Genomic DNA, 12,585 nt, shown 5'->3' on the forward strand with positions numbered 1-12,585 from the left:
AATTGGGAAAACTCGGTCAGCTTGCCCTCGTGGATGGCTTGTTCCAAGGTATCCTTTAGATCAAAACAATCCTGGATTTTGTGGCCAAAGCCTTTGTGGTAGTCACAGTACAAGCTCTTGTTCCCGCCTGTTCTGTCTTTCAGTTGCCGGGGTTTCGACAATATACCCTTGTCAGTGATCTGTTGGTAGACTTCCATAATTGGGGCCGTAAGGGGGGTATAGTTTGTGAACTTTCCCACTCGGGGGAATGGCTTGAAAGGTTTAGACGATCCTCCGTCCTTGGATGGTTCTTTCGATCTTTCCCCGTGCCCGGGTTGACAAGTGGAAGGGTTGGCCGGCTGTCACTTATTGGCCGCCACCACCTGGCTAACCTCCTCATCGTTAATGTACTATCTCGCCATGTTATGGATCTCTTGCATTGTCCACACGGGGTTGGTAGTGAGGTGCTTTCTGAAATCTTCATTTAGCAAACCGTTCGTCAGGCACAGGCTGGCCACTGAGTCAGTCAAACCGTCAATTTTAGGTACTCATCGTTGATAGGATATTTAGCCTTCGGAAGTCTTTATATACAGCTTGGATGATGTTACGGGAGGAAGAGTTGCTGAAGGCATTTCAAGGTTTGAATTTGGGAGTTAGAGAAGAATTTGGAATCCTGTGTTTGAGTCAGTTGCAGATTTCAAGTGATTTTAAATTAGAACTTCTGAAGGCTCATCAAGATAGTGAAGAATTACGTAAAGTATTACCAGCAGTTGAACAGGAAAAACAGTGGAGAGTGTTAGAAGGGCAGGATGGTTCGTGATAGGTTTGCCTAGAACCCGATCTGGTTGTGACGCTGTTTGGATAGTTGTGGATCGACTGACAAAATCAGCTCACTTTCTTCCTATCCAAATAAGTTGCACAATGGAAGAATTAGCTCGGATGTATATTAAAGAGATTGTCAGGTTGCATGGTGTGCCTTCTACCATTATATCTGACAAGGATCCTCACTTTACATCAAGGTTCTAGGGAGCTTTTCAACGCGTATTTGGGACTCAGTTAAGCTTGAATGCTGCGTATCACCCTCAGATAGATGGTTAGTCAGAGAGAACTATTCAGACCTTGGAAGATATGCGAAGGGCTTGTGTATTGGACCAGCCAACGAGCTGGGATTAGTATATGCCATTAGTAGAATTTGCTTATAATAATAGCTATCATGCGATCATTGGAATGGCTCCATATGAAGCTTTATATGGCAGGAAATGTCAATTTTTGCTATGTTGGTATGAAACTGGAGAAAGAAGTTTATTAGGGCCTGAGATGATAGCCGAAACTACTGAGTAGATAAAGAAGATTTGTAGCCGAATGCTTATAGTCCAAAGCCGCCAAAAGAGCTATGCTGATCAGAGGCAAAAGCCTTTTGAGTTCGAAGAAGGAGAACATGTCTTTCTGAAAGTTACACCAACCACTGGAGTGGGAAGAGCTATTAAGACCAAGAAACTGAATCCCTGTTATATTGGACTGTTTGAAATCCTGAAGAGAATTGGGCCGGTAGCTTATAGAATTGTCTTACCGCCATATCTTTCGAATTTGCACGATGTGTTTCATGTGTCACAGCTTCGAAGGTATACTCCTGATGCAAGTCATATTCTGGAACCAGAACCAATCCAAATAAGAGAAGATTTAACACTTCCAGTAATTCCGGTAAGAATTAATGACACCAGTGTTAAACGATTACGCGGAAGGTAAGTATCATTAATAAAAGTAGCTTGAAGTCGAGCTGGTATCGAGAAACATACCTGTGAGCTCGAATCAGATATGCGAAAGGACTATCCACATCTCTTTTCAGGTAACTGAATTTGAATTTTGAGGGCAAAATTCTTTATTAGGTGGGTAGGATGTAAACCCCGGTTAAATTAGTAGATAATTAGTCAATAAATTAGTTTTTAATAAGGAGGATTAGAAATGTGAATATTATATCAAATTAAGGTAGAGCTCATTGAAACGAGAATTTTGACATTAATTTCGAAGAAAATGGTCCAAGATTGGACCGGACGGACCGAACCGATTGAACCGGACCAAACTGGGCTGTCGGTCCAACCGGACCCACACTTTAAATGAGCCCACGTTCCTTTTCTTCTCCATTTTGGCTGCAGCAACGTGAAGCACACAGGGAGAGAAAAGAACGCCGAAACCCTTGCGGCAAATTTCAATTCGCCGTAGCTCCTCCGTTCGAGCTCTGATCGCCGCACCATTTGCGGCCACGCGTCCACCGCGTCGAGCTCTATGTTTCTACCGGAACAATTTCATAGGTAAGCCCTTAAATATTCTCAGCCACTCTTTTCTCCCAATTTTCGAAATTTGAGAAGGAATGTTGAATTTCTTTGATTTCTGATGTTTTAGGATCCAATTAGCTTGAGGGAAACGTTTACTCTTACTTATGTGAAGCTTGGGTAAGGTGAGGATACGATAATTCTATTTTATATTTTATTGAATTTGAGCTTTGAGTATTAAATTGGATATATATGTGTTATGAATGTGTATTAGGTTATGAATAAATAATTGGAGCTTGGAATTGTGGATATTGGAACTTGGAGGAAGCTGAGCCTAGTGTTTATTGAATTCTGGAAGGGCTGTGTTTGTTTTGGAAGGGCTGTGTTTATTATAATTAAAGTGCCTTGATCGTTACGTGGGAATCGGCCAAGGTATGGTTTAGGTTTCTTGCATTTAATATATAATGTTCTGTGAAAACTTAGGCTAGATGACCATAGGATAAGTTGGAATGCAGGTGTATATTTAATGTTTAGTAATAGGTTGATGAATATGCTTGGTTTGGTTTGGTGACTTATTTGTAAGATGATATTGGTGGCTAATTGGATCTTTGAAAGGATATGTGATTGAATTGTTGATTATATGGCTATATTTTGGTTTGGTTGAATGATGATTGATGAAAAGATATGGAGATTGTTGAGGATTATTGTTGGAAATTTGGATTGGTGGTAGAAGGTTTGAAAATAATTGGAATGAAAATTTTGAATGAAAAATGAGGTATTTTGTGTTAAAATCCTAGGATTTGTGAACTATGATTTTTAGTTGAATTTTGGTTGTTGGATTTGAATATTGTATGAGTATAATTGTTGATCTGAGGTAGATTTATTGTGGTGATTGTTATGATGATGAGGAAGGGTATGTTGAATTGGAAAGAATATAGGTTTGGACTCAAAAAGGGTGGCAAAGTCCGAGTTTTAGAGAAGATGCTGCCGAAATTTTATAAAAATTAGAGATGTTGTTTATATGATTATTTAAAAAAATTTAGATTCAAAGGTTATGTGGTTTGATTTTGAGTTATTAAGAAAATGAGAATGTTTTAAGTTTGATTCATTTAGAAAAGAATAAATTATGTTTTGAATTGGAACTATTGATGGACGGAATGGGAGGTGTGATAATGAAGGATAAGGATTGAATATGATTGATGTATGATGATGAATGAGTTGCGATTGAGAATGATGTGGATGTTAATGAATTATAATTGAATTATTTACATGGCTTATGAATTTGAATGATCTGAGACACGAGATTCCCTGGATAAAGTGTCATGGCTTGCCATCACGTGTACCAGGTTGAAAACTCGATACTCTGTTGACCCTACGACGTAATTGTGACCGGGCACTATATAAATTCCCGGGAATGTTACCCCCATTGAGCAATATTGATTATTCGAGATAAAGCTATACATAGACTCTTGGGGATGCACGTCAGGGGACAGTCTAAGTACAATTCAGACTTGTCGGGCTGGCTGGATAACTGACAGATGAGCCTCATCAACCATAGGACAGGCATGCATCATATGCATAATACTTGAATTACTTGCTTGTGCTTTAATTGGGTGTGCCTATATGTACTTGCCATGTTAAATGTGTATTTGTTACCTGTAGTAATTGTAACCTTCTTGTACTTGCCTTTATCTGTTTATTTGTCTGTGAAAATGCATGATGGAGTTGGAGGTACGGAGGAATGGCAGTATGGGACTTAGATTTTAAGGTTAAGTTAAGTTAGGTTTAAATATTCTTAGAAAACCACCTCTTATGGCTTCTATTTAATACTTTAAGCTCTACAATATGAGTGTCGGCGTCCTAGGATTGTCTTTGGCATTCCCAGGACCTTATATATTATGTGTGTGGCACCTTTACCATACTGAGAACCTCCGGTTCTCATTCCATACTATGTTGTTATTTTTCAGATGCAGGTCGAGAGACATCTCGTTAGGTGTCTGGACTCTTGAAGCGGAGTGGTTATTGGGTAGTTTTGCTGTACAGTGATGTATATATGTGTAGTTAGTTTTCTCTCCATATAACTTGTTCTTTTTTATTCTCTTAGAGGTTTATGGAGAGGCAGGATTGTGTATATGAACTTTTGGGTTTTGGATATGTATATATGTGTATATATTCTCCGGCTAGTCTTGACTTTGCAGGCTGAGTCAGGAGCTCGTTATTTTGTATCATTGACTCTCTGTTCCTGTTTTGGATTGCTTTACACTTGACAGCTGTAGCTTTCTTAGCACGCAAGTTAACTCATTTCTCGAGCATTGCGCTTTTATTTCGCGATTTTTATTTCCTCTATTCTTCAAGGCTCCTAGCATATTATAATTCTTCTACTATTATATTTTTGGGTGATCCCTAAAAGGTTAATAGGATGTTTAGCCTTGGCAATGCGTGTGGTGAATTGTGCTAGAAAGCTACGCGTTATGTCTGAGAAGATCGTAATGAACCCTTGCAGGAGCGCATTGAACCACCGGATTGCCAGTCCCGCCAAGGTCACAGGGAAAGCACAACACCTAACCACGTTGCCAACACCTTCGAGGTTCATCCTGGCCTAAAAAGCCGTCAGGTGTTCCTGAGGGTCTTAGGTTCCATCATATTTCATGTCCGTTGACTTGTCAAAGTGTTTCGGCAGCCGGACCTTGAGGATGGAAGGGTGGAAAGGGGTTGCACCCACGATTATGGGGTCTCGTTGCCTTCTCAGCCTCTCTCTGCTTTCGCCTTGACCTTCTGACCCATCATGGGACGAGCGAGATTGAGCTTCTGCTCTACGCCTGATACGGTTCCTCCGAGGGCTTCTTCCCCAGGCATCCGATCTCTTAGGGGGAGATCGGGTACGGGAGTGGCTCGGGCTGGGTCGGTAGCGATCTTTGGCCGCTAGCTCCCTCTCGAGATTTTGCATCCGGTGGCGCAATTCCTGCATAATCTTTGCGTTGTCATCGCCTGTACCCCAAATGGGCGCCTTTCATGAGAGCTGGAAGGAGGGTCGTTCCTACGAGAGGGGGTTCTCATGCGCTCGTGAGAGGAAGCCACGGAGGCTATCCTGCTCATCAAGTGAGTTCCCTCCTCCTCGCGCACTTCCTCCTCCTACTCATCGACCGGGCCCAACAGAAAATCCATTCGCGCCAGTCCCCACAGACGGTGCCAATGTTCGTTTGCTCGGTTCCCGAACGGATCGGATCTACTGGATATCACGGAGCGGTGGGTGCTGGAAGCTGGATCTGGTCGAACTCTGGGAGTGAGGGTCCTCCGAGTAGGTGGTGTGAAGAGGAGGTGAGGCCACCTACAAAAGGACTCCGACGCTCAAGTCAGTGTCCGTACAAGAAGTGGCAATTAGGGTTAGAGTAGGTGACGTACCTCTGAAGAGGAGTAGGGCTCTCCCCTTATATAGTCTGTACTGGAGTGGGTCCCACGCGGACAGACCCTCTTTCTTGGAAGTTTCCTTCTCAGCTATCTAGGTTCATGCAAGGGGAAAGGGGTGTGTGACATTGGGGTCACGCCCCGGCTCGGGTTCGGTAACCCATCGGGTCGGTCGGACGTCTAGACCCGAATTTTTTATCACTGTTGGGCTGGACCGGAACACAAATAAAATTTTAAAAATGTGATAAAATAATTTATATATTTTATTTTTATAAATTTTAAAGATTTTAACGTAATAAAAAAATTTAAAGATAAAAACGTCAAATACAAAATTTCTTACTCTTAAAAATTATATTGCGTGCAATAAAAAATAGTTTCGCAACACTATAAAATTTCTTTCTATCGAGTGAATACTAGTTTAACACCAGAAAATAATAATACCATACCAATACATATATAATAAAATCTCAAATTGGTCTCCCAAACTTCTTTGAATGATTATTATTTTAATCCTTAATTTTGTTTATAAGCAATTGGCCTAATCATTTCATAAACTTGCAAAACCAAATATTAAAAGAAGAAACTGTTTTGTCTCAGTTTAAAAATTCAAAGGCTAACAAATAATAACGATAAGATAATTACTAAAAAAATTTTGGAAACCAATATAGGTTTTTTATTAAACGAATACACATATAATAAGTCAAATGCTGGATTTGTTTTCTTAATTGTGCTATCTCTGGCAAGCCGCTAAGTCTAAGTGTCTCTCTTAAGATTCTGACCGAAGAAGAAAGTTACTCCCAAATGAACCAATTAGTTTTAATAAGATAAGATGATCAATAATGGCAACAAAAATTATAACCAAAAACAACGCATTACGTTTGGTGTTTATAACTTTATATATAAAGTGAGGAATGATCAAATAGGGAATACATAATCAAATTGTATATAGCGAGAGATGTGTTTTTTTTTTTTTTTTTTTTTTGGGTTAGGTATGATTTTGATCCTTAACGTAGAAGTCGAAAATTTATTTTGTCTTTGGCCTTTTTTTCGCTACAAAATAATCTTGAAGGTTTAACTTAGTTTTAAAACCGTCTTTCGGACCAAAATGCCCATTCTTCTTCTTCCCCAAAATCAAGCAGAAGCACAAGCAAAAGCAGAAGTAGAAGCAGAAACAGAACCAAAAGCAACAACAACAATGAATCAACAATGTAATCAAGCAGAAGTAGGAGCAAGACAACAACAACAACAATAACAACAATAAATCAATAATGAATCAACAATGGAATCAAGTAGAAGCAGGAGTAGGAGCAGGAGCAGGAGCAGAAACAACAACAACAACAACAACAACAACAACAACAACAACAACAACAACAATGAAACAATATAATCAATCAGAAGTAGAAGCAACTAAAAGCAACAATAATTAAAAATCAACAACATAATAGAAGCAAAAGCAGAATGGAAGCAGACACAGAAGAAGAATGGAAGCAGAAGCAAAAGCTGGCGAGCCACCCGAAACTGCCATCACAACGCCGGTCCGCCATCACAGTGCCACAACCCTTTTCTTCTTCTCTCTTTGCGCTACCCTAGCGCCACCGTCACAGCGTGACCTCTTCTCATCCCTCGGCTTATCACTGAAGTCTTCCCCTGTTCTTGCCTCGAACCAGAACCCACCGCTATTGAGCACTTCCGCCGAGCCCAGAGGAGCAACAGCGAGATCCAGCCACCGAACGACGACGAGTAGCGGCGGCCCTGTTCTTGCCTCGAACAAGAACCCACCGCCATCGAACACTTCTGCCGAACCCAGAGGAGCAGCGACGAGATCCAGCCACCGAACAACGACGAGCAGCGGCGGCGGATTGGAGCAGCGGCCGCAGATTGGAGCGGCGAGATCCTTCCCCCTTTCCCCGCGAATCCCTTCCCCCTTTTCCCCTTCCCCGTTTCCCCCTTATTCAACGTTTTTTTTTATATATAGTTAGAGATATTTTTAGAATAAAAATAAAAAATTTGATAAAAATGACGATTTTAAAACAAACTGAAACTTTCGAGACCATTTTGTAGCGAAAAAAAGGCCGATGACAAAATAAATTTTTGACCTCTACGTTAGGGACCAAAATCGTACTTAACCTCTTTTTTTTAAAACAAAAGAATTCAATAGAGTAAAGTAGAATAAAACAAGAAAAAAAAAAAGCAAACACAACAAATAACAGCCCAAACAACCAAAATAACATAAAAATACAAAGACTTATTCTATTATTATTTTGGTATTACCGTTAATAACAAAAAGAATTCACATCATCCCACTCCTTATAACTAAAAAAAGATTTATTGATAATTTTTTCTACATCTATTTCTTTATTGTAAAATATCTTTCTATTTCTTTTCATCCAAATGTTCTAAGTAATCGCAATGAAACACGTCAACAACTTTTTGCACTCATCCTTTATATTGGTTACTCATGTCTAATTCTAAAAATGTTCATTTAAAGTACATGAAAAAGACCATTACCTGCTAAAGTCAGATAATTATACGACCCATATCTGTCAAGTAAATTCACAATCAAAAAACAAATAGTGAATATATTCAACATCCTTATTACATAATACACAGGCATTATTTTCTTGATTAACAATCCCTAACCGACTCAATCTTTTCATGGTATTCACCCTACTTATCAAGATAAACAAAACAAATAACTCCACTCTTGGTAGAACTAAACCTATCCAAATAGTCCTAATAAAACTGTAGCTTATGACATCTTCCAGAAACATTTCTGCTTGCAACACTTGCACAAATAAATTAGTAGAAAATACACCTTTTTTTTTTATCAAACTTCCACACGAGTCTATCATCTCTGTCATCTAATAATTATTTTATCTCTTACATGTTACTTCTTAATCTGTAACTGACAGATATCTTTTTATGAAATCCCTCTAGTAGATATAATACTTAAGTGGATAATAGCTTATTAGGATTTAGATCATTACAAAAAATTCTAAGTCTTCCCTACTAATCTTGACATCACTGATCTGATCCTCCTAATTAACACCTTCGAAATCACCTTATACACAAACCCAACTATACTAATTGGTCAAAAGTCTTTGATATCCTTAACTCCAATAAACTTAGGTGTAAGTGTCACCCACGTGATATTAGAATCTGAAAGTAACCTAAATGTCTAAAAAAAATTCATCATAACTACCGTAAATTCGGACCCAATTTCATCCCAACATTTCTTAATAAAATTCATGTTGTAACCATTATTTTCTGGCTCCTTAGATAATTTATAATTCCACACTGCCTCTCTAATCTCCTCAACCGAAGACATCATCTCTAAAACTACAGAATCTTCTTCATCTATCATATCCGTCAATCCATCTCTAAAATTCATTGTAGGAGATATTTTCTGATAATACAAGTCCTTATAGAACTCTTTGATAGCAATTTTCATTCTAGTTTGATGCCTTACCAATCTTCCATTAGCATCAATGCTATTATTCTTCCTTCTTGCTGAAATTATGTTATAAAAGTATCTTATATTTTTGTCTATATCATTTGCATGCCAAAACTACGACATCTGTTTTTAATATATTTCTTTTTTCACATACTATTTCTTACAACAAATAACTAACGTAGTTTTTTACTTTTACTGTTTCATCATATAGCTTTCAATGTCATCTATCTTTTCTTATCTCTTTTTCAAACTTAATCATTTTCATCTCCATGTCACTAAAATTATTCTTATACCATCTCTCAAAAAAACTGTCAAAACCTTCCGTTTATCTATGAATTGTACATCTCTTAAACTTCTCAATTCCTCCATAACCATTATAAGAAAACCTTCTGTGTATAATTAAATTAAATTAAATAAATTTTATCATTTAACAATATTTTTTAATTTAACAACACTTATATAAGTTCTGTAACTATAAGCATAATAGATTCCACCAATATAAAATTAAATATATTTAGACCTAAATTTTACACTAATCGCCCATAAAAAAAATCCAATCCTATTTTATAATAACTTTACAAGTAATTACAAACCACATTAATTTACAAGCTAGTGAAGCTAGTGGCTAATTTTTTTTATATTGGAAGAGTGTGTGAGTGTGAGTTATGTTTGGTTATGGTGTATACAGGTGTTAAATACAGGTGTGGGACAGGGAGATATCGGACCGTCCGAGTTCTTTGTTAAGAAATTCGTTGATCACAAATCGGACCGTCCGATTAGTTTTTATTTATTTTTATTTATTTAACATGAAATCGGACCCTCCGTTTACATTTTTTGTTTTTTTTTTTTTTAAATTGAAAACGGACCATCCGTTAAGAATTTTTGTTTTTTTTTTTTAATTTTCCTTTAAAACAAAACGGACCCTCCGTTTTTAGTTTTTTTTTTTTTTTTTTTTTTTTAAAAATCAAAACGGACCGTCCGAGTTTTATAAAAAAATTATTTTTTTGTAGATCTTCTCTAATCGGACCGTCCGAGTTCCTTGTTCTAAATCGTTCGGTCCGATTTCAGCCTCCTGACACCACATCCAAGAAAAACACCCCTATTCTCCATAATGCTTGTATATCCCAATCCCTCCTCCATATTAAAAATAAAAAGTGGAAGCTAGTACCTTATATATACCATGTACTAAGGAACCCACTATATCTAATAACATAATTATTGATCAACATTAACACGGCAAAATCACCTAGTTTAGTTGTTATGCAAACTTATTGCCACCCACATTTAATTTACAAGCTACTATACTATACATACATGGTGACCAAACTCATCAAAGTGCTCCAAAAAAGGAATAAATTTTTTTTTTGGGTTTCATACAGGATCAAATTCCCAATATGGAATTTAAGGCTCAGAACAAGAGGAGGGCCATTATGAGCAAACATAGATATAACTTTCAAGTTTCAAGCAAAAAAGTATGTATCCCTCAGTCTGTGCTTGAAGAGCACAAACAAAACATAGATAAAGGGAAAACAAACCCCGCCCCAAACTCCAAACTAAGATCATATAAAGTGGCAAAGGGTATCAAGATGCATCAACATCAAAAAAAAAAAAAAAAGGATATGTACACTAAAAACTGTACAATGATAATGAAACATTCACACTCATTCCTTTAGCAAAAGCATGATTTCACTCATTCATTGCTTACTAAGAGCCATGGATCATTGTCTTCAGGCATCAAAGGGTTCCTGCAAAGTGGGCATGTGATGTTCCAATAATCCAACCACTTCTCCAAGCACACTTTGTGGAAGAGATGGCCGCAGGGCAAGCGGTTTATCTCAGATTCCGGCTCAAATTGAGAGAGGCACACACAGCAGTCATGTTCAGGTTTTCCACAGGAGAACATGCTGTCGAAGCGGATTGTAGGCGTCCGGCTCCTAAACTCTTCGATGAATGTTTCTGAGGGGCTAAGGAGGAACTCGAATGACTCGGATGGTTGATGGCTCTGGGAGGTGGCATTTGGCGAAGAGGACGATGGCGAAACCGAGGATGATGAAAGGTGGATGCCAACAATGTGAAGGATTGTCCTAACAATGCCTTTAAATATGGAGACTGAGAGCACAGTGTTAACAAGAAGTGCACATAGCACTCCTTCGGATGGCGATGGCAGACTTGAGAGGCCCATTTTCTTTATCAATGCTGATTCGAACACCAATTTAGAACAACAGATTGTTTCTGAATCAAGAAGGATCAATAAACATGGAAAGAGTGAACCAAATTGATATGAAAACTTGTTCAACCACAGAGGAAGGTAAAACAGCTTTGACCTGTAATCATATTAATGAAATTATTAGAGAACTTAAAATAAACTAAAACAAGTTGAATAAGATGATGAATAATAAAAATTATAGATTGAAATAGCATACAAATTGGGGTTAAATCCTGAATATATTATAGCTATTTTCTATGGTTCCTTATTTAGTTCTATACATAGTATCTGATTTCACTAGTTAATTTCTAAAGCAATATGAAAGAAAAACAAGATAGCAATTAGAAGAACAATAAAAATTCACACACATGCCATGAGCTTGAATTAGAAGGAAAAATCAATGAAAACACAAATTCTGTGTTTCAAAAGACCAGGAAATTAAGATATGAGAATGATGCAACAAATTAAAAAAACAAAATCCTAAGTAGCATGTAATTTTGTGTCAAAAAATCCAGATTGCAAAAATTGAGGAAAATAAGTAACAAGCATTTCAGGGTAGCTTCTTCATCAGCGAGATCTAACAGAAACCAACTAAAAGAAGCATTCATGTAATAGAATATTCATTAAAATTGCACATAATAAATACTACAGGAGCAATAAAAATCAAAACTTCACATATCAACAGAACAAGAACACACACATAATTCACACGATCTAGCATTTTTATATTTTTTCTAAAAACAATTCAATATGAATCATGATTGATTTCAGAGATGACCCAGAAGAGAAAACCAAAACCCCAGAAGAAAAAGATTGCGCTTTTGAGACTTACAAGTTGGAAGATAGGATTTTGAAGATTACGGGTTTTCTGGGTTTTTGATGAATGAAACTCTGAATTTCTCTCTTTGCTTTATAGATAGAGGAACCCCACCACCTTCCAAACACTGATAATTGGCATTTTGGGCCAACTAACCACACTCCTTTAACCATGGTTAGTTAGACACCCCTTTTATTCCTCGAAACGTGTTCCTAACCATGGTTAACCTTTTTTTATTATTTTTTCCCTTTTGTACTAATGCAAGGTATAATTATTATTAAGTGAAAATTTATTTTGTGTTAAATTAATATTTAAAAATTATTAGATAATTTCACAGATTTAATTAAATTATTATTTAATAATTTTTAATTATAATTTTATATAAAAATAATTATATACAAATTCTTACTTTATTATTAATTCATAAACAATTAAATACAATTGTAATGTAGAA

General features: G+C 37.1%; 1 protein-coding gene across 1 annotated transcript; it reads right to left on the reverse strand.

Annotated features, from left to right (window-relative positions):
• Positions 1–10,444: 10,444 nt before the first annotated feature.
• XERICO (RING/U-box superfamily protein) lies at positions 10,445–12,247 on the reverse strand. The gene is made up of 2 exons (XM_088494027.1): positions 12,147–12,247; positions 10,445–11,432 (listed from the first exon to the last, which is right to left on the reverse strand). Exon 2 carries the CDS (start codon positions 11,288–11,290, stop codon positions 10,799–10,801), a length of 492 nt encoding a protein of 163 aa, XP_088350153.1. The 5' UTR covers positions 11,291–11,432; positions 12,147–12,247; the 3' UTR covers positions 10,445–10,798.
• Positions 12,248–12,585: the final 338 nt, after the last annotated feature.

The sequence above is a fragment of the Arachis ipaensis genome, chromosome B7 (genome assembly GCF_059453495.1).
Source record: "Arachis ipaensis isolate K30076 ecotype BB chromosome B7, ASM5945349v1, whole genome shotgun sequence".
In the NCBI taxonomy this organism is placed as follows: Eukaryota; Viridiplantae; Streptophyta; class Magnoliopsida; order Fabales; family Fabaceae; genus Arachis; species Arachis ipaensis.